The 24,100-nt window shown below is 39.2% G+C and overlaps 1 protein-coding gene across 1 annotated transcript in view; it reads right to left on the reverse strand.

Moving 5' to 3' along the window:
- Positions 1-24,100, reverse strand: part of LOC128217621 (exportin-T-like) — a 49,671-nt gene that overhangs the window by 22,617 nt on the left and 2,954 nt on the right. The window contains exons 5-13 of the mRNA XM_052924887.1: positions 23,130-23,199; positions 20,101-20,313; positions 19,480-19,563; positions 9,712-9,981; positions 9,377-9,456; positions 8,877-9,069; positions 7,135-7,197; positions 6,452-6,523; positions 5,333-5,461 (exon numbers count right to left, since the gene is read on the reverse strand). Of these exons, the coding sequence (XP_052780847.1) occupies positions 5,333-5,461; positions 6,452-6,523; positions 7,135-7,197; positions 8,877-9,069; positions 9,377-9,456; positions 9,712-9,981; positions 19,480-19,563; positions 20,101-20,313; positions 23,130-23,199 (1,174 nt within the window). The remainder of the gene's footprint in view (positions 1-5,332; positions 5,462-6,451; positions 6,524-7,134; positions 7,198-8,876; positions 9,070-9,376; positions 9,457-9,711; positions 9,982-19,479; positions 19,564-20,100; positions 20,314-23,129; positions 23,200-24,100) is intronic.

The following is a 24,100-nucleotide window of genomic DNA, read 5'->3' on the forward strand; positions in this document are numbered from 1 at the left end:
TACAGGCACAACCTCCCTTGGTACACATACAGACATAACATCCCTTGGTATACATACAGGCACAACATCCCTTGGTACACATACAGGCACAACATACCTTGGTAAACATACAGGCACAACCTCCCTTGGTACACATACATACATAACATCCCTTGGTAAACATACAGGCACAACATCCCTTGGTACACATACAGGCACAACATACCTTGGTAAACATACAGGCACAACCTCCCTTGGTACACATACATACATAACATACCTTGGTATACATACAGGCACAACATCCCTTGGTATACATACAGGCACAACATCCCTTGGTAAACATACAGGCACAACCTCCCTTGGTAAACATACAGGCACAACCTCCCTTGGTACACATACATACACTACATCCCTTGGTACACATACAGGCACAACATCCCTTGGTAAACATACAGGCACAACCTCCCTTGGTACACATACATACACAACATCCCTTGGTACACATACATACACAACCTCCCTTGGTACACATACATACACAACATCCCTTGGATACACATACATACACTACATCCTTTGGTACACATACAGACACAACATCCCTTGGTACACATACAGGCACAACATACCTTGGTAAACATACAGGCACAACATCCCTTGGTACACATACATACACAACCTACCTTGGTACACATACATACACAACCTACCTTGGTACACATACATACACAACCTACCTTGGTACACATACATACACAACCTACCTTGGTACACATACAGACACAACCTACCTTGGTACACATACATACACAACCTACCTTGGTACACATAAAGGCACAACCTCCCTTGGTACACATACATACACAACATCCCTTGCTACACATACAGACACAACATCCCTTGGTACACATACATACACTACATCCCTTGGTACACATACATACACAACATCCCTTGGTACACATACATACACTACATCCCTTGGTACACATACATACACAACATCCCTTGGTTCACATACATACACTACATCCCTTGGTACATATACATACACAACATCCCTTGGTACACATACATACACAACATCCCTTGGTACACATACATACACAACATCCCTTGGTACACATACAGACACAACATCCCTTGATACACATACATACACTACATCCCTTGGTACACATACATACACAACATCCCTTGGTACACATACATACACTACATCCCTTGGTACACATACATACACAACATCCCTTGGTACACATACATACACAACATCCCTTGGTAAACATACATACACAATATCCATTGGTTCACATACATACACTACATCCCTTGGTACACATACATACACAACATCTCTTGGTACACATACATACACAACATCCCTTGGTACACATACATACACAACATCCCTTGGTACACATACAGACTTATAATATCTGTCATGTGTTCCCGTTCCGGATAGAAAAATACGACCCGAGGGCACCTGCGTTGCCAGGTAACGAGGCTTGCCGAGTTACCGGCTACGCAGCGTGCCCGAGGGTCGGATTTTTCTATGCGGAACGGACACACATGATAGATATTTTTTCTAGCATACCTTTAATTACACTTTTTGTGAAGAAAATACATAAGAAAGCGCGTTTTTGTACATTTCACCAAAAAGCGCCTGCGATGATGTTTACTGACGTCATGACGCACAGTAATTTGCAGGGCTTCTAAAAACCGGCAATTTGCCGGTCTGGACCGATTTTGACCAAGGCAGACCGATTTCAGTTTCAACTAGAAATGTGTCCATAGGACACGGATGCCCCCACTTCGGTTTTTTGTCACAGAAAATAAGCCATAATGATTTTTGAAGTATTTTTGACAAAAAAGGGCCGTAACTCCTAAATGACTAAAGCGATTTCCATGACTATCGAACTTGATCAAGATATTATGGTCACAAACATGTGTTTAAAGTTTGGTGAGGATTGGACAAACAGTTTTCAAGAATTAGATCGGAAACAATCTTCGGGACGTATTTTTCAAGTCTTTTTTTGCAAATAAAGGGCCGTAACTCCTAAATGACAAAAGCGATTTCCATGGCTATCGAACTTGATCAAGATATTATGGTCACAATCATGTATGTAAAGTTTGGTGAGGATTGGACACATACTTTTCAAGAATTAGATTGGAAACATATATTTTTGAAGTATTTTTGGCAAAAAAGGGCCGTAACTCCTAAATGACTAAAGCGATTTCCATGACTATCGAACTTGATCAAGATATTATGGTCACAAACATGTGTTTAAAGTTTGGTGAGGATTGGACAAACGGTTTTCAAGAATTAGATCGGAAACAATCTTCGGGACGTACGTACGTACGGACAGACGTACGTACGGACAAGGGCAACCCTATATGCCGCCACTTTGTGGGGGCATAAAAAGTGTAATTAAATCGGTGGTCCAAAATGACTAAGTCAGTAAAAGATGTAGAAATTGTAATACACAAACATTCATGGGTCATTCACACATTCAAAACTACATCCAATAGGTCATAAAAGTGTCTTGGGTACCATGAGACCGATGCGACCAGCTGTTTTTTCCGCTACGCTGATCACTCTATAGCCTATCTGTTAATTAGCAGACGCTTGCAATCGGTCCAATCACGTGTTTAGGTATAAGCAGAAGACACAATTAAACAAACTATGTGTTAATTATCTGCTTGCAGCTTTCCTGATTAAGTGTTAAAATCGGTCCATATTTTCAAATGGCAATATGAATATGCTATATGTCGTCGTCAATCATTACATGATATCTGTTTGTTGATTACCAAACGGTTAAATTTAAATTGTTATTAAGAACCACAGGGTTCCCACATTTTTCTGCAAGTAAAATTCCAGACTTTTTCAAGGATTTTTTTACAAACTCCAGACTTTCACTCAACCTTTTTTCACAGTTATTACAACATAACATTTCAGTGAAATATTGTTAACATTTTAAAATGCTAAAAATAAATTTATTGGCCATTTTTAACATTTAATAAACAACTTGTTAAATAACATGAAATGTCATTTTCAAAGGGTCTCCATATACAGAATACCAATTTTCATAATTAGTAGATAAATACTTAAGGTAAACACAATCAAATATCACATTATAAAAGTTTTACTCTCTGAACAAAAACTTACTTTCTGAACATTTTTTAAAGCTGCACTCTCACAGATATACTATTTTAACAACTTATTTTATTTTTTGTCCTAGATAGAGAAACTTTTGACGTAAATATCTGCAAACCAACGATAAAAGATTGCCGACAAAAGATCAGATCGCTGAATTTCATATTTCCGTTTGAAAATTTATGTTTTATGTTTTACTAACAGTAAAAGAAAAATGCATAAAAAATCAATTTTTGAACTTAAATATAAATATCTGCGATCCATTTTTTTTGTCAGCAGTCTTATATAATTGGTTTTCATGGATTTTCGCCAAAATTGGCTCGTTCCAAGACAAAAGTAAAAAAGTTGTCAAATTGTTCAATCTGTGAGAGGGAAGCTTTAAACATTTATTGAACAACTTGAACTCATAACATCTAGTGTCATTTTTTAGTTTCATAAAAGAGTTAAACTCTCTTTAAAAAATCTACTTGCATCAGTGAGCATGCAATACAGCTATATCTGAACATCAATCCATGTTCTTTGCTTCAACCATGGGTGAAAATGCAAAATAAGTGACTTTTTTGCACAAGTTTAAAACTATTATGATGTCTACTGGCCAAAGAACTGTGATCTTCTCAATGTCTATAAATACGTGCAAGGGCAATCTAAAAGCATCATTCATAGCTTCACACTTGAATAGCAAATATTTGTCAGGCTGTGTAGCACTGTGCAGACTAGTGAAATCATTGCAATTAGCATTCATGTATGTTATTGACAGCGTATGTAAAGTTTATTTTAATGAACTAGGGCCAATTTCACGTTTAAAATATCTTTCGATGAATGCAGAGATCGCTAATATCCATGATCAATAGCATACTGTAGACTAAAAAGGTCATTGTAGATAGCTTCCACGGTACTTACTGACAGCTTATAATAAAGCGAATCCCGACGAACTGCGGCCAATTTCTCGTTTAAAATAACTTTTAAATGCAGACGGCAGTGCAGACACAGCTTCTATTCATGATCAATAAACGCTTACATGTGGTAACGAATACCTTCTTAGTCTCAATCATTCAGCCGCTCTGATCAGTCAATTCAATACAGAACAGTGTCAGATGCAAGCGTCTAGATGATCGAGACTACTTACTTTTAATAGTTTCGTACCCAAAACGGTTCGAACTTTAGTACTTTTCCCGGCTTTTTCCCAATTTTAACCCATTATCGCAAAATTCAAGGCATTTTCACGACCGGAAACAGACTTTATGATATTCCTGACTTTTTCCCGTTTTCCCGGTAGCGTGGGAACCCTGGAATCATTGCTGGTTAAAAACGGCTTTAAAGATAAATGCATGTCATTGTTAATCCGTGAAAGCATTAAAATACCGAATTAATTAACGTAATAATATATAGGATATCAACAGCGATACACTTGATTAACTACATAGTCTGACAGCTGAGTCCACAGCTTACGTCATATTTATTCGCAGTAATGAAACAATCGTTGTCGATATCCCACTTTAAGCTTGTTGCCCCGATTATAAATCTAGATATATACTATTATTCAAGATTATCAGTTGAATGTTGACCCACTAAAGAAGCATTAAGCAAATAAATCATAATACGATTTCACTTTTTCGTCTGACCGCCTCCCGACAGCCACAGTTAATTACGATCGCAGTCTTTCTTGTTAGAAACGCCGCAGAACTCGATGAGAATCTCATTTTAATTAAACTTGTATCAATGGCTCTAGAGCCTATTGAGCAGGTCATTCTTTTTTGAGGTGGGGGGGGGGTGGGGGGGTGGGGGGGGGGGGGGGGGTGTCGTCGGGTCCGGACCGATTGAGGTTCCAAAGTTTTAGAAGCCCTGGTAATTTGTATTCACTGCATACGTCAATAAGTTCCTTCGATATCACGTCTTTTAAGGGTTATTTTGTTTTGTTTTTAAGGAATATTTTTGTAAAGTAATGTTAATGGAACTCATCAATTGAAATCTCATAACTATGGTTACATTTAGTGTTTAATAAAAGAAATTGAAAGTATTCCGTCACAGCGCGTGACTCATCTGGCATGGGGGGATGCCGTATGGAGTTTTCCAGCATGGCTGAATTCACCTAAAATGCCTATCCGGTGTGCTAGAAACAACCTTATTGGTATACATACAGGCACAACCTCCCCTTGGTACACAAACAGCTGCAATTTCCCTTTGTATACATACAGGTAGGGCCTCTCCCATGATGTAGAGGAGGTGAATAGCCACCTCAATGTCTGCCAGGGGCCGGGCCTTCCAGTTGGTTAATGTGTCTCCAACCAGTCTCTGTACACTCCCCTCCACCATTCCTATGTCCTACAAATATTCAATTGATAACCACCTTGTATACTGAACTATTTTTCACTGTATTCACCAATTATTTTCATAAATGTATGTCACCAAGTATGCTTATACTGTTAATGCAGTTCCTGGTGATAACTAGAGTCATCACAGAAATAATAAGGACCCTGAACGAAAGCATATTTGAAAGGGGGTGCAATTTGAAGGCATTAAAGTACATAACCAAGAATCTATCCGCCAATCATCATATACATGTACTAAATGTCATAATTTCTAAGTATAACAAGGGCTATAAATCTGACAATATTTAAATAACAGTTACATAACTTATTACAAAAGAGCAAAATGTTTCTGTGAGGAAACCAAGAAAGTATGAATTTGATAGCTTGAACAGCTCATAAGTTGGCCATGATTGCGTTGAATCGATATTGATATCATGAATGATCGCTAAGTTATCAACAAACAGTGCCAACTGTCACAAAATATGCCTGTACTCATTTTAGGACACCAGGTTTGAAATGTGGTTGCATGTTTAGCCAAATTTAGAGAGCAGACACTGCAGATATTTTTTGCCAATTCATAGGTCATCACTCTGGAGTGAATGAGGTGAAATGGCTGGTTATCGCACCGGACAAAAAAAATCTGAACAAATTTGATGATTGGGAAAAGGTTTTAAACTAAATATTAAAATACACACTTAAAAACTTTATTTTCTTTATTTTTTTTACCAACTGACTATAAAATCAGTAGGCACCTTTTCGTAGGTTAGGTCCGGTAACCTGAACCAAATGTATTTATTTTTTGGCCTAATTATGCTTTTGAAGATGGTACTGAGGAAGATGGCACTGTTGAAGACTATGATTGACTGTGGGTGATGATGATGATGATGGTAATACTATGATGGTGATTGATGATAATGATGATGCTAATCCCAATGATGAATACAATGACATCATAGTTTTGCTATGTCTGTCCGGTATGAAGAAGTGAGGGTTATAAACGTACAAGAGATGCCAGGTTGGTGAAGATAGTCTTGAGCTGTTTGCGATACTCTTGGAACATGGCTTCCTCCTCTCCCTGCAATACACACATTTCTTACAGTACACATGGAGGAGAAAACAACACTAAACACAGAAAGATCAATGCTGAGAATATCACCACCATACAAGTACCTCTCACATTACTATTTATCCTATTTTTATCACACAGTTGCCAAGCATGCATGTGCAAATCTACATATACAATCCTATACACACAAAAAATGAGCGAGACATAGCATTAGCTTCAAAGCTTTCTTCTCAATTCTCTCCAGATTTTTTTACTTTGTGCAAATATCACTTGTCTACTTTGCATGTATTAATGCAACCATTAATCCTTGGATTATGCTTTAACTGTGTTTATCTAGAAATCAAAAAAATGATCTATTGAAATCAAAATTGTTTTAACAAAGAAAACAGGATGTTATAAGCAATACAAAATTTAAAGCAATACTATGTTAGTGGATTTAATCTGAGGAATTGCTTCACTTCTCATTGCTTGCCTACAGATAAATCACAATTGACCCGCAGTCTAATGGATATAGACTGGACACAAGCTACTCATACTCGTACAACAACACATCAACTGCCTAGCATAATATTTCCAATTCTGCACAATTTTTAACAAAGCTAGTTATCTCTGAAACATACCTCTTGTTCAAAATTATAGCACTCATCAAACTTCATTTTGTTGATCACTATAAAGAGAAGGGCCTGAAAATAAGAAATAAGTTACATTTTCAACTAGAAGAGATGATTAACCTCAGTGCCATCTTGACACAGGACATACTTGATTGAATCTGGCAAATATTGAAACAACAATCTTAATAGATGTTTTCAGACTGTATCAAGTAATTCTATTTCCCACAAGATGTAAAATATACATCATTGCTGAAGTTTTTAACTGATGTTCATGGGAAACAAAACTTAAGAGTTGGCCAGGGTCCATGAAAATGATATGTGAAGAAAAATATGCACAATATAAATATGCAAGTTACTACCAACCATGGTTGTAATGTGTACCAAGTATCAGAGAACTGGCTCTTAAACTGTGTGTAGTTCACTACACTAATTCCAGTAAGTGTAAAATAATGCTCAAAAGCACATAACTGTATGACGAAAGGGCTACGAAAAATGATCCATGCCCTACTACCCTTCATGGTGATAATATTTGCAAATATCACAGCAATAACTCTAACACTGTGGGAGTTCGCTTCACAAACTTTTGCCAACATTCTGTCTACCCGACCATATCAGTGTATGCAAAAACAAGCCGGATATTTCCGGGAGATTTCTTTACTGTCCATTGTATTTTAAAGATGGAGGACATAATTGTCAGACATTTTTGACAGTGTCAAACTGATATGCAAAATTGAAATATCCATCGCCTTTGAAGCCTTTGGACAACTCATTTTCCCCAGATGTCTATATTCCACATCCGTGTAATGCGCATGCGCAAAATGTACAAAATAACTGCTGCCTTTCCTTCATTTCCTGAAAAGGTTAGTTTGACGGAATTTCAACGTAAACAAGCCTTGCCAAATTCATTTAAAACTATGGCACTCTCATAGATATCAGTTGAAGGAAATTAAAACATGTTAAAATGCTACTGGTGACAGCCCTGAGTTATCTAATTGAGGTCAAGTGGAGATGGAGCACATTTATGTAGCAGACTAGGACACACCAATGGCGAATGATGAAGACTGGGATTCAGATATTGACTCCGACTTGGAACTTTCAGTGAGGAAGACAACACCTCCAATTGTTCAATTATTGCTCAGTAACTAATTGATGTCTTATCAAGCATGTGACAAGTCAAAATTGTGAATGAATAAATTATGTTGAAGTCATATCCTGTTATGAATTTATATCATATAATGAAACTAATTGTATTTATACGTTTACTAAAAAATGTCCTACATGACATGAAAATGTCCTGTGTAAACTATATAGACGTCAGACAAATTTTCCAGCGTGTCCAAAAAGTTCTCGTGTACACTGCTGTCTGGTGACTCCAATATACCACACTACAAACTGTTTGCAGCTGTATGATCAATACTATTTTAGTGTGGTAAATGATATTGTTCCATGACTCAGATGAAACATATATGTGTCTCAAAACAAAGACAAAAACAACGTTAACATAGTTACGACTTGAATTCTGCAAATCAGAAGTATCTCCTGTCGGGAAGGCCCATCACTGAGACCGCTCAAAGGCCATAACTATAACAGGCTGGTATTTGAACTTAGTCAAGATTATCTGCCATGCTATAGACTATTATCTGCCATGCTATAGACTGTGACCCTGACCATTGACGTGCTTAACATTTTTACCAGATTGTTATACATCACTGAGTTTTGTAACCATTCAATAAAGCTCACGATCTACCCACCTCAACATTGTCTTTCTGCTTCTGACTCAGGGTCTGCAGCTGTTTCAGGAGGGAGATATAGTCGGTGGTAAAGGTTGCCACAGCAGCAGAAACATCATCATCCTCGTCACCAAGGAAACGCAGCAAAAGGGGCACCTTGTTCTCTGCAGCCTGGAGGGAAACTGCAGCCATCTCTGCGTCCACCTTACACATCCTGGCAACAACACACTTAGAAATACATTACTCTAGGGAAAAGCTTCAAAAGCAAAATCATTCATTATAACGTTCATCTCAGAACTTCGATTTAAGTAAACTGTTTCTAATGTTTTTCAGAATGTTTTTCTATTTGAATATTTTTATTTCGTTATAGACAACTAGGTCTTAAATATTGAACACATTGAAAAGTCAACCTCAACTTAAACAACAATACAATCTTAGAACAAAACAAATTTGCCTTGTTTTATCTGAATATTTTCCACATAATTTACAAATCTTATAATGTTTGGTAATGGAGTACTAACTTCTGCCAGCAGGATATGAGCTGTACTCCCATACAGTTGATCATACGTGACATCTTTGCCAGGAAATCCACATCTACATCCTGCAAAACACAATACAACATTCTGGAACACTTTCTTCCCTTATAGAGTAACTATAATAATATCTAGACTACACTAGACTTCCAGGAACAACTTATGTGAATTATTTTTTTATCATCTGTTTTTGGCTTTGAAAGATTATTCCTGTAGTGTAAGACACATGTTTACATTTCTATAAGGTAACAAAAAATCAGCATTCATTAACATTTACACCAACAGGTATTCACTATATGTCTATTTGCCAGGACTGAGCTAACCTGAGGCAGGTTGAAGTGTCCACTCTCTTCCAGAACATGTGTGAAGGACTCAACCAGCTTAGTCTTGGCACGCGGCTCCATCCCCTTACTCACAATTTCAGAGATACAGTCGCACGCGCTCTCACGAAGCAGAGCGTTCGACAGGAATCGAATGATGACAGGCACAAACTGCTCGTTGGCGATGAGTCCAATGTCAATCCAGGAGATGTACTTACCAACTACCTCAAGGCAAGAACACACCACCGCTGTGTCACTTCCCTCGTACTGTGTCTGTATGAGTAAAATGGCTACATGTATAACTATAATTGTATAGATTTCTTAGGCCTAAAAAAAAAATTGTTTGGTTAGGGTTACATCCTTTTCAAAAATAGGTAGGGTAGGTAGGCTTTTTTTTTTTTTTATTAGGCTTTATATAAGAATGTCACTTTCATCATTGGAGAATGGTGTTAAAGTTATCTTCTGTATAAGCATTTAAGGTTTTAAACTACATATTGAAAAGCAAAAAAAAAAAAGAAATTTTTTTTTTTTTTTTTTTTTTTAGTTTTTCATTTTTTTTTTCAAACTGACTATAAAAACGTTAGGGTCGGCGCCTATTCCGTAGGTAGGGTCGGGTAACCCGAACCAAATGTATTTTTTTTTTAGGCCTTAAACATTTGGTGAAAACTTGACCTGAAAGTAAAACAAAAGATACATCTCGTGGATGGCTTATATAAACATATAAGTTAACTACACTGATTCTAATTTCTCATAAAATGTTGAAAACAAGTACTGCAACTTTGTGAAATAATATAGTATAACTTGCTTTTACAATCATTTTAAACAATAAAATTATGTGTCTGTTTAGACACTCATGCCCATGAGGTTAATACCTTCTTGCTTGGTAAATAGTATGACTTCCCACACTCATGCCCATGAGGTTGATACCTTCTTACTTGGTAAATAGTATGACTTCAGACACTCATGCCCATGAGGTTGATCCCTTCCTGCTTGGTAAATAGTATGACTTCCCACACTCATGCCCATGAGGTTGATACCTTCCTACTTGGTGGATAGTATGACTTTCCACACTCATGCCCATGAGGTTGAAACCTTCCTACTTGGTGGATAGTATGACTTTCCACACTCATGCCCATGAGGTTGAAACCTTCTTACTTGGTAAATAGTATGACTTCAGACACTCATGCCCATGAGGTTGATATCTTCCTACTTGGTGGATAGTATGACTTTCCACACTCATGCCCATGAGGTTGATACCTTCCTACTTGGTAAATAGTATGACTTCAGACACTCTTGCCCTTGAGGTTAATACCTTCTTGCTTGGTAAATAGTATGACTTCAGACACTCATGCCCATGAGGTTGATATCTTCCTACTTGGTAAATAGTATGACTTTCCACACTCATGCCCATGAGGTTGATACCTTCCTACTTGGTGGATAGTATGACTTCAGACACTCATGCCCATGAGGTTGATACCTTCTTACTTGGTAAATAGTATGACTTCCCACACTCATGCCCATGAGGTTGAAACCTTCCTACTTGGTGGATAGTATGACTTCAGACACTCATGCCCATGAGGTTGATACCTTCTTACTTGGTGGATAGTATGACTTCCCACACTCATGCCCATGAGGTTGATACCTTCTTACTTGGTAAATAGTATGACTTCAGACACTCATGCCCATGAGGTTGATATCTTCCTACTTGGTGGATAGTATGACTTTCCACACTCATGCCCATGAGGTTGAAACCTTCCTACTTGGTGGATAGTATGACTTTCCACACTCATGCCCATGAGGTTGATACCTTCTTACTTGGTAAATAGTATGACTTCAGACACTCATGCCCATGAGGTTGATATCTTCCTACTTGGTGGATAGTATGACTTTCCACACTCATGCCCATGAGGTTGATACCTTCCTACTTGGTAAATAGTATGACTTCAGACACTCTTGCCCTTGAGGTTAATACCTTCTTACTTGGTAAATAGTATGACTTCAGACACTCATGCCCATGAGGTTGATATCTTCCTACTTGGTAAATAGTATGACTTTCCACACTCATGCCCATGAGGTTGAAACCTTCTTACTTGGTAAATAGTATGACTTCAGACACTCATGCCCATGAGGTTGATATCTTCCTACTTGGTGGATAGTATGACTTTCCACACTCATGCCCATGAGGTTGATACCTTCCTACTTGGTAAATAGTATGACTTCAGACACTCTTGCCCTTGAGGTTAATACCTTCTTGCTTGGTAAATAGTATGACTTCAGACACTCATGCCCATGAGGTTGATATCTTCCTACTTGGTAAATAGTATGACTTTCCACACTCATGCCCATGAGGTTGAAACCTTCCTACTTGGTGGATAGTATGACTTCCCACACTCATGCCCATGAGGTTGATACCTTCCTACTTGGTAAATAGTATGACTTCAGACACTCATGCCCATGAGGTTGATATCTTCCTACTTGGTAAATAGTATGACTTTCCACACTCATCCCCATGAGGTTGAAACCTTCCTACTTGGTGGATAGTATGACTTCCCACACTCATGCCCATGAGGTTGATACCTTCTTACTTGGTAAATAGTATGACTTGGGACACTCATGCCCATGAGGTTGATATCTTCCTACTTAGTGGATAGTATGACTTTCCACACTCATGCCCATGAGGTTGAAACCTTCCTACTTGGTGGATAGTATGACTTTCCACACTCATGCCCATGAGGTTGATACCTTCTTACTTGGTAAATAGTATGACTTCAGACACTCATGCCCATGAGGTTGATATCTTCCTACTTGGTGGATAGTATGACTTTCCACACTCATGCCCATGAGGTTGATACCTTCCTACTTGGTAAATAGTATGACTTCAGACACTCTTGCCCTTGAGGTTAATACCTTCTTGCTTGGTAAATAGTATGACTTCAGACACTCATGCCCATGAGGTTGATATCTTCCTACTTGGTAAATAGTATGACTTTCCACACTCATGCCCATGAGGTTGATACCTTCTTACTTGGTAAATAGTATGACTTCAGACACTCATGCCCATGAGGTTGATATCTTCCTACTTGGTTAATAGTATGACTTTCCACACTCATGCCCATGAGGTTGAAACCTTCCTACTTGGTGGATAGTATGACTTCCCACACTCATGCCCATGAGGTTGATACCTTCTTACTTGGTAAATAGTATGACTTCAGACACTCATGCCCATGAGGTTGATATATTCCTACTTGGTAAATAGTATGACTTTCCACACTCATCCCCATGAGGTTGAAACCTTCCTACTTGGTGGATAGTATGACTTCCCACACTCATGCCCATGAGGTTGATACCTTCTTACTTGGTAAATAGTATGACTTCAGACACTCATGCCCATGAGGTTGATATCTTCCTACTTAGTGGATAGTATGACTTTCCACACTCATGCCCATGAGGTTGAAACCTTCTTACTTGGTGGATAGTATGACTTTCCACACTCATGCCCATGAGGTTGATACCTTCTTACTTGGTAAATAGTATGACTTCAGACACTCATGCCCATGAGGTTGATATCTTCCTACTTGGTGGATAGTATGACTTTCCACACTCATGCCCATGAGGTTGATACCTTCCTACTTGGTAAATAGTATGACTTCAGACACTCTTGCCCTTGAGGTTAATACCTTCTTGCTTGGTAAATAGTATGACTTCAGACACTCATGCCCATGAGGTTGATATCTTCCTACTTGGTAAATAGTATGACTTTCCACACTCATGCCCATGAGGTTGATACCTTCTTACTTGGTAAATAGTATGACTTCAGACACTCATGCCCATGAGGTTGATATCTTCCTACTTGGTGGATAGTATGACTTTCCACACTCATGCCCATGAGGTTGATACCTTCCTACTTGGTAAATAGTATGACTTCAGACACTCTTGCCCTTGAGGTTAATACCTTCTTGCTTGGTATATAGTATGACTTCAGACACTCATGCCCATGAGGTTGATATCTTCCTACTTGGTAAATAGTATGACTTTCCACACTCATGCCCATGAGGTTGAAACCTTCCTACTTGGTGGATAGTATGACTTCCCACAATCATGCCCATGAGGTTGATACCTTCTTACTTGGTAAATAGTATGACTTCAGACACTCATGCCCATGAGGTTGATATCTTCCTACTTGGTGGATAGTATGACTTTCCACACTCATGCCCATGAGGTTGATACCTTCCTACTTGGTGGATAGTATGACTTTCCACACTCATGCCCATGAGGTTGATACCTTCTTACTTGGTAAATAGTATGACTTCAGACACTCATGCCCATGAGGTTGATATCTTCCTACTTGGTGGATAGTATGACTTTCCACACTCATGCCCATGAGCTTGATACCTTCCTACTTGGTAAATAGTATGACTTCAGACACTCTTGCCCTTGAGGTTAATACCTTCTTGCTTGGTAAATAGTATGACTTCAGACACTCATGCCCATGAGGTTGATATCTTCCTACTTGGTAAATAGTATGATTTTCCACACTCATGCCCATGAGGTTGAAACCTTCCTACTTGGTGGATAGTATGACTTCCCACACTCATGCCCATGAGGTTGATACCTTCTTACTTGGTAAATAGTATGACTTCCCACACTCATGCCCATGAGGTTGATACCTTCCTACTTGGTAAATAGTATGACTTCAGACACTCATGCCCATGAGGTTGAAACCTTCCTACTTGGTGGATAGTATGACTTCAGACACTCATGCCCATGAGGTTGATACCTTCCTACTTGGTGGATAGTATGACTTTCCACACTCATGCCCATGAGGTTGAAACCTTCCTACTTGGTGGATAGTATGACTTTCCACACTCATGCCCATGAGGTTGATGCCTTCTTACTTGGTGGATAGTATGACTTCAGACACTCATGCCCATGAGGTTGATACCTTCTTACTTAGTGGATAGTATGACTTCCCACACTCATGCCCATGAGGTTGATACCTTCCTACTTGGTGGATAGTATGACTTCCCACACTCATGCCCATGAGGTTGATACCTTCCTACTTGGTGGATAGTATGACTTCCCACACTCATGCCCATGAGGTTGATACCTTCCTACTTGGTGGATAGTATGACTTTCCACACTCATGCCCATGAGGTTGATACCTTCCTACTTGGTGGATAGTATGACTTTCCACACTCATGCCCATGAGGTTGATACCTTCCTACTTGGTGGATAGTATGACTTCCCACACTCATGCCCATGAGGTTGAAAACTTCCTACTTGGTGGATAGTATGACTTTCCACACTCATGCCCATGAGGTTGATACCTTCCTACTTGGTGGATAGTATGACTTCAGACACTCTTGCCCTTGAGGTTGATACCTTCCTACTTGGTGGATAGTATGACTTTCCACACTCCTGCCCTTGAGGTTGATACCTTCCTACTTGGTGGATAGTATGACTTTCCACACTCATGCCCATGAGGTTGATACCTTCCTACTTGGTAAATAGTATGACTTCCCACACTCATGCCCATGAGGTTGATACCTTCCTACTTGGTAAATAGTATGACTTCCCACACTCCTGCCCATGAGGTTGATACCTTCCTACTTGGTAAATAGTATAACTTCAGACACTCATGCCCATGAGGTTGAAACCTTCCTACTTGGTGGATAGTATGACTTTCCACACTCATGCCCATGAGGTTGAAACCTTCCTACTTGGTGGATAGTATGACTTTCCACACTCATGCCCATGAGGTTGATACCTTCTTACTTGGTGGATAGTATGACTTCACACACTCATGCCCATGAGGTTGATACCTTCTTACTTGGTAAATAGTATGACTTCAGACACTCATGCCCATGAGGTTGATATCTTCCTACTTGGTGAATAGTATGACTTTCCACACTCATGCCCATGAGGTTGAAACCTTCCTACTTGGTGGATAGTATGACTTTCCACACTCATGCCCATGAGGTTGAAACCTTCCTACTTGGTGGATAGTATGACTTCAGACACTCTTGCCCTTGAGGTTAATACCTTCCTACTTGGTGGATAGTATGACTTCCCACACTCATGCCCATGAGGTTGATACCTTCCTACTTGGTGGATAGTATGACTTCAGACACTCTTGCCCTTGAGGTTAATACCTTCCTACTTGGTGGATAGTATGACTTCAGACACTCTTGCCCATGAGGTTGATACCTTCCTACTTGGTGGATAGTATGACTTTCCACACTCATGCCCATGAGGTTGATCCCTTCCTACTTGGTGGATAGTATGACTTCCCACACTCATGCCCATGAGGTTGATACCTTCCTACTTGGTGGATAGTATGACTTCAGACACTCTTGCCCTTGAGGTTAATACCTTCCTACTTGGTGGATAGTATGACTTCCCACACTCATGCCCATGAGGTTGATACCTTCCTACTTGGTGGATAGTATGACTTCCCACACTCATGCCCATGAGGTTGAAACCTTCCTACTTGGTAAATAGTATGACTTCCCACACTCATGCCCATGAGGTTGATACCTTCCTACTCGGTAAATAGTATGATTTCAGACACTCATGCCCATGAGGTTGATACCTTCCTACTTGGTTGATAGTATGACTTCAGACACTCTCGCCTTGAGGTTGATACCTTCCTGCTTGGTGGATAGTATGACTTCAGACATTCATGCCCATGAGGTTGATACCTTCTTACTTCGTAAATAGTATGACTTCAGACACTCATGCCCATGAGGTTGATACCTTCTTACTTGGTAAATAGTATGACTTCAGACACTCATGCCCATGAGGTTGATCCCTTCCTGCTTGGTAAATAGTATGACTTCAGACACTCCTGCCCATGAGGTTGATACCTTCTTACTCGGTAAATAGTATGACTTCAGACACTCATGCCCATGAGGTTGATACCTTCCTACTTGGTGGATAGTATGACTTCAGACACTCCTGCCCATGAGGTTGATACCTTCCTACTTGGTGGATAGTATGACTTCAGACACTCATGCCCATGAGGTTGATACCTTCCTACTTGGTGGATAGTATGACTTCAGACACTCCTGCCCATGAGGTTGATACCTTCTTACTTGGTGGATAGTATGACTTCAGACACTCATGCCCATGAGGTTGATACCTTCCTGCTTGGTAAATAGTATGACTTCCCACACTCATGCCCATGAGGTTGATACCTTCCTACTTGGTCGATAGTATGACTTCAGACACTCCTGCCCATGAGGTTGATACCTTCCTGCTTGGTAAATAGTATAACTTCAGATACTCATGCCCATGAGGTTGATACCTTCCTACTTGGTTGATAGTATGACTTCAGACACTCTCGCCTTGAGGTTGATACCTTCCTGCTTGGTGGATAGTATGACTTCAGACACTCATGCCCTTGAGGTTAATACCTTCTTGCTTGGTAAATAGTTTGACTTCAGACACTCATGCCCTTGAGGTTGATACCTTCCTACTTGGTGGATAATATAACTTCAGACACTCATGCCCTTGAGGTTGATACCTTCCTACTTGGTGGATAATATAACTTCAGACACTCATGCCCTTGAGGTTGATCCCTTCTTACTTGGGGGATAATATAACTTCAGACACTCATGCCCTTGAGGTTGATACCTTCCTGCTTGGTAAATAGTATGACTTCCCACACTCATGCCCTTGAGGTTGATACCTTCCTGCTTGGTAAATAGTATGACTTCCCACACTCATGCCCATGAGGTTGATATCTTCCTACTTGGTCGATAGTATGACTTCAGACACTCCTGCCCATGAGGTTGATACCTTCCTGCTTGGTAAATAGTATAACTTCAGATACTCATGCCCATGAGGTTGATACCTTCCTACTTGGTTGATAGTATGACTTCAGACACTCTCGCCTTGAGGTTGATACCTTCCTGCTTGGTGGATAGTATGACTTCAGACACTCATGCCCTTGAGGTTAATACCTTCTTGCTTGGTAAATAGTATGACTTCAGACACTCATGCCCTTGAGATTGATACCTTCCTACTTGGTGGATAATATAACTTCAGACACTCATGCCCTTGAGGTTGATACCTTCCTACTTGGTGGATAATATAACTTCAGACACTCATGCCCATGAGGTTGATCCCTTCCTACTTGGTGGATAATATAACTTCAGACACTCATGCCCTTGAGGTTGATCCCTTCCTACTTGGTGGATAATATAACTTCAGACACTCATGCCCTTGAGGTTGATCCCTTCCTACTTGGGGGATAATATAACTTCAGACACTAATGCTCATGAGGTTGATACCTTCCTACTTGGGGGGCAGTATGACTTCAGACACTCATGCCCATGAGGTTAATACCTTCTTGCTTGGTAAACAGTATGACCACTCATGCCCATGAGGTTGATACCTTCTTGCTTGGTAAATAGTATGACTTCCGACCAGAGCTTCTAAAAACCGGCAATTTGCCGGTCTGGACCGATTTTGACCAAGCCTGATCGGTCTGATTTCAGTTCCAAAGTGTCAAAAAATCGGTCCGAAATTTTCTCAATTTTTTTTTAAATTTTCGGTAAGTCAGTAAAAGTTGTAGAAATTGTAATACACAACCATTTATGGGTCATTCACACATTCAAAACTACCTCCAATAGGTCATAAAGTGTCTTAGTTACCATCAGACCAATGCGACCAGCTGCTTTTTCTGCTACGCTGATCACTCTATATAGCCTATCTGTTAATAAGCAGACACTTACAATCGGTCCAATCACGTGTATTGGTAGGTTGCAGAAGACACAATTAAACAAACTATGTGTTAATTATGTGCTTACAGGTATCCTGATTAAGTGTTAAAATCGGTCCATATTTTGACATGGCAATATTCTATGTCGTCGTCGATCATTACATGATATATCCGTTTGTTGATTACCAAACTGTTAAATTTAAATTGTAATAAAGAACCATTGCTGGTTAAAAACGGTTTTTAAGATAAATGCATATGTCATTGTTAATCAGCGAAAGCATTAAACATCCCAATTAATTAACCTAGTCATATATAGGATATCAACAGCGACACGCTTGATTAACGACATAGTCTAAAAGCTAAGTACGCCACTTACGTCATTTTAATTCGCAGTAATGAAAAAAATCGTTATTGACATCACACTTATAGCTTGAAGCCCCGTTTATTAATCTAGATATATATTATTATTCCAAGGTTATCAGTTGGGTGTTCAGACCCACTGTAGAAGCATTAAGCAAATAAATCAATTTTTGTCGTCTGACCGCTTCCCGCCGACCAGTTAATTACGATCGCAGTCGTTCTTGTTAGAAACGCCGCACAACTTGATGAGAATCTCATTTGAATTAAGCTTGTATCAATGACTATATGAATCGGCCATGCTGGCTCTAGAGCCCTCTTACAAATTGCCACAGCACCAAAAAATATTGACAGAAAAGACGTCGCGAAAATGTGTGACATTTCTATTTAATCGGACTTATGAACAGGTCTTTCAATTTTTTTGAGGGGGATTTTTTTTGGGGGGTGTCGCCAGGTCCGGACTGATTGAGGTTCCAAACTTTTAGAAGTCCTGCTTCCAACACTCATGCCCATGGGGTTGATACATTCCTGCTTGGTAAATGTATGACTTCACACACTCATGCCCTTGAGATCGATACCTTCCTGCTTGGTAAATATTAAACTCAACAACAAGACAGAGATTTCTGCTCCTCTTTTGCACAACTTGTATAAGGTTTGATCCTTAATGTCCTATCACTGCATGTACTTACCAGTATCTGGTACCAGGCATCTGTTAGCTGTTGTACCGCCTGCTCCCTCATCGCGTCCTTGATGGCTGTGTTCCTCTCTGTCTCCTAGCAAAAGACACCACAGCAAAATAACTTGACCATTGCAGTTTTGGAGTCAGATGAGCCTGGAGCCTGGCCTGTTTTCAGTCCCAAGTTTTTGCACAAATTTTACACTAGACAAAGACAAATTTTACACTAGACAAAGACAAATTTTACACTAGACAAAGACAAAACTCTGTCGGAAAGTGAATGTGGTAAAAACTGGCAGTCTTTCCCTACGTCATGGAATACAAAAAGAACTTGAAAGCATCATTTTTTAACAAAAACTGATTTAGTAATGCCTTGGACAAATTTTGCTTATAACAAATTCAACAAAGGGCGAAAAAGTGCCCCAAATTTATAACTCTTGCAAGATGCGTAACTTCATGTTGCCATCTAACAATGTTCCAAATTTTATTGAATTTGAATTCCTTTGAGTAGTTTATGAGTTTTGCTCCGGACAAACATTGGTTGAAGAGTTATAGGATACTGACAAAAACAGAATGTCAAAATACATATCAAAATTTAAGTTTACTACATTTGTAATTAATACCGGCAGTTTACCTCTTGCGTGTGTACGATATCGCGGTCGACGACCTCGGAGTCAATCTGCAGCAGTACTCGTAAGAACATGTCAGTTGCTGCAGGGCCAAGTACAAGGGTCCCAAGCAGGTCAGTGAAAAAACTTGCCCAACGATGAGGATAGTCGGCCACAAATACCAGCGACACTATCTGTGACACCTTGTTCTTCACAAAGTTTTTGTCTGGCTTTGTACCCTGTGCAACAAGCATAAGTTAATTCATAATAACTTGATTGTGAAAACATCTGTATCACCTATATCACTTGACCATGTTTAATGAAAGCTGTCACAGTCATGTGACAAATGCCCCCTCTCATACAGACATTCATTATCAGAACACATGTTTGTAAAAACCCTCTGCCTGCATTATGGCAGCCAAATAGTCATTTCACATAGAATGTCTGACAGGTCATCATTGACCTTTCCACCAACTACTCAAACCATATGTCCAAGTGTTCTCTTTATATTAAAGGGACAAGGACTTTGTGTTCAAGGTCAATGCGGCCCTTAACACACGCAATGACTTTAAAATCAATAGTGGTTATCAATCGAACAAGCTATTTGTGTTCAAAGTCACCATGACTAAACAAGAGTGCCAACTGTCATCCTTATTCTACCCATCCCAATTCTAGGACACCAAGTTTGGTGATAAGTGGTTGAACATTATTTTGAGAGTGGACACTGAAAATACAGTTTTAGCCAATTTAAGGGTCAAAACTCCGGATTGACTGTGGCAACATAGCTGGACATTGAACCTAACCAAGATATTCAATGATAAGACCGCTTTTAGGTAATTTCTATAATTAAAAGATGATAACTCTCGAGTGACAAGAGTGATATGGCTTGTAATAAAACTTGACAAGAGATATTATGCCCATAAACATTCTGATTAAATTTGGTGATGATTGGACAAAGGCTTCTAAAGTTATTGAATGGACTCTTCAACCCTTACGCCACAAGTAAAAGTATAATATGTCCTGTTTTTTCTAAATGGGAGTATAAAAAGGGCTCATCTGCTGGTAAAGACCAAACTCCCTATCAAAATTGAGGACCATAGGACCAAGCATACTGTAGATATCAATCAGGCAAATTTTTTATTTTACAAGGTCATCGCGCCCATGACCTACTACCCTATAAACAGATAAGAGGTTATCTACTGGAGATGACCAACCTCCCTACCAAGTTTGAAGACCTTAGGTTTGAGCATCCTCTAGTTATCAATCGGACATGGTTTGGTCTACCAATGGACTGACATGTGCAAAGCAATATTCCCCCGCTTTTTGAAGGGGGGCATTATAAGACCACCACTGAGCATCCCTGTTCTCCCACCTCAGATAAGTAGATCCAATAATTTGACCATGCTAGAAATTTTTATCTTACCCACAGGCGAAGATAAAATGCCCGTATGGAACTCCTTTTTAATGGTCACCACATTGTACCTCCCTTGTTGAAGACTGTCGTCTGTAGCATCATCAAAACCTTGTCTTGTGGCAATATTTAGAACGCTACCGTATTTTCTCGACTATAAGATGGCGAAATTTGGTCCTGAATTTGAACCTTAAAGTAGGGGGGCCCGTCTTATAGGCGAGTCTATAAGAATTTCATAAAGAATAAAGTCATAATCAGGAATATTCAACATGAGCTACTCAACTGACTGATTTACTGCCTGTGGATGACACCCCAATAAAGGTGACACAATCACACCCATCGGATTAAGACGACCATAGATCTGCTTTGTTTCGCTACGATGAACACTCAATATAACACGTTATCGGTCCAAACACGTTGTTTTTCACAGGAGACATATTTTGTTACCTTTAAAATAAAACTATTTTGACATTTTTTTTTTTAAATGCATTGTTATTTTTTCTATGTCGTAAATAAAACTTACTTTTTCCTTACTATAAGGCTTTGCATATATCATGCACATTACATTAATTTATCCGCAATCATCAATGGTTATTTATTACTCAAAATTTAAGTCCCATCAACTGCAATTCAAACAAACACTTGCGAAAATATAACTCATTAACACATGTAATGGAATGTGTCCTGTTTGTCGGCTGCAGTTCAAACAGTACAATTTGTGACGTCACAACACGAGCTGTGTAAAGATCAAAGATGCACTGCAATAGTTTGTATTTAAATAGGTCAATCAAATACCGTATGAACCCACTTAAATCCAAAAATTGCGTCTAGGCTGGTTCAAACATACCATAACATTGGAAAATAAAAATCAATAATCCAAAGCAAATGAACAAATTTAGTTGATATTTGACTGTTTAGCTTGAACATTATCACAGACTTGGAGAATTTCAAGTGCTGGATTTGCTTTAAAAATCTACCCCGTCTTATAAACGAGTCAAGACAAAAACACCAGATTTCATGGGCAAAGTAGGGGGGTCGTCTTATAAGCGGATCGCCTTATAGTCGGGAAAATACGGTAATTGATTATTTCTCGCTTCAAATGTCAGTTTTCACGCACCATTCAAGAAACATTGCTTCACTCTCCTCAGAACTATTTAAAGACCGATTTCACTATAAACATAATCTGAATCACTGCGCGCATATCCATGACAACCGCGAATTATCACATATCCATACGCAATTATTTTCACTAAGCACAAAAAAGTTCCAGCAAAAAATACTTTTTTACTTAATTTTGTTTAACTGAGGTGGGAGAAAAAGCATCTACCATAGCTGCTCATGTAAGATAGGTTCATCCAGACCGTCATGCAGGGTGTTTTGCGAAAACTCGGTAAACCTTGTTTCCGCAAAACATCCTACGGTCGGAATGAACCTATCTTACACTCTCAGCCATAGAAGATACTTCTTCGAAAGGGGGCATAATTAAAGCTTAATAATATCAGACGTACATGGGGAGATCTTCCCAGTGTCATTGCTATCAAAGAAACACCAAAATCATCATCTGTACACAACCTTAGGCCTTCCAAGTCAGAGTGTGTGTATATAATTTGAAATAAGTATTTCCATCACATGCCAGGAACTGACCTGTATCTCGAGTAGACTGGCGACAAGGGACCTGACAAGCTCACAGTCCCCATTGCTGCATTTTCTGTACCTAAAATAACACACCTTCGAGAAGTTATGAAATATCCTTCTATAAACATCTTTTTAAATTATGGTTAAAGGAAGATTTTGCACAATATTACATGTTACCATATATAGTAACATTTTACTAAAGAAATTAATTCCTGCACAAATTATCATCTTTTCTATCTGTGAGATGAACACTGCAGATGAGGGCGATTCTGGCAAAATTTCCCACAAAGACGAGCAAGTGTGCCACTCATGTCATTTACATGAAAATAAAAATGTATGACGGGCAGGCCAACATTTGCACAAGCAATGCTCTGTGTTTCAGTAACTAGTGCTAACAGGAACTGTTTACATGTTTATCGGAAATTAACATCTGGTGAAGGCAAGGAAGTGTGTTGTTAATTTGTTACTTATTTTGCTGAGAATTGTTAATTATTCTAGTTAGGGGGACAAAATATCAATATTTGCTGGCCTTGCTTCAAGAGTAAACTTTACATATATATTAACTATCAGATTTAAACGTACACGTCTATAGAAGCTTGGCACCCCCTAAAGCGTGGCCAGTTTTGACCTAGAAACAATGTCACAAGATTTTCTGCCCTTCCTTCAAGTGTAAAGTCATTATTATCAGATTAAAAAAAACAATGTGTTTTTTATAAAAGTCTATAGAAAACTTGTTACCCCCGGGGTGATGCCATTTTGAACCCCAAGACCACCATGATTTGAACAAACTTGATAGATGACCACTATATGATGATGCAGACAAAGTATCAAGGGTTTAAGATGAGAAGATCTTCAAATATTTCCCTATATAAGAACATAAGAAACTTGTGACCCCCGGATGGGGCCAGTTTTGACCCCATGGGCAATTTCCAACCAACTTGATAGAGGACCACCAGACAACTTAGCTCTAGGCCTCAAGG

Source organism: Mya arenaria, chromosome 14 (assembly GCF_026914265.1).
Source record: "Mya arenaria isolate MELC-2E11 chromosome 14, ASM2691426v1".
NCBI lineage: Eukaryota > Metazoa > Mollusca > Bivalvia > Myida > Myidae > Mya > Mya arenaria.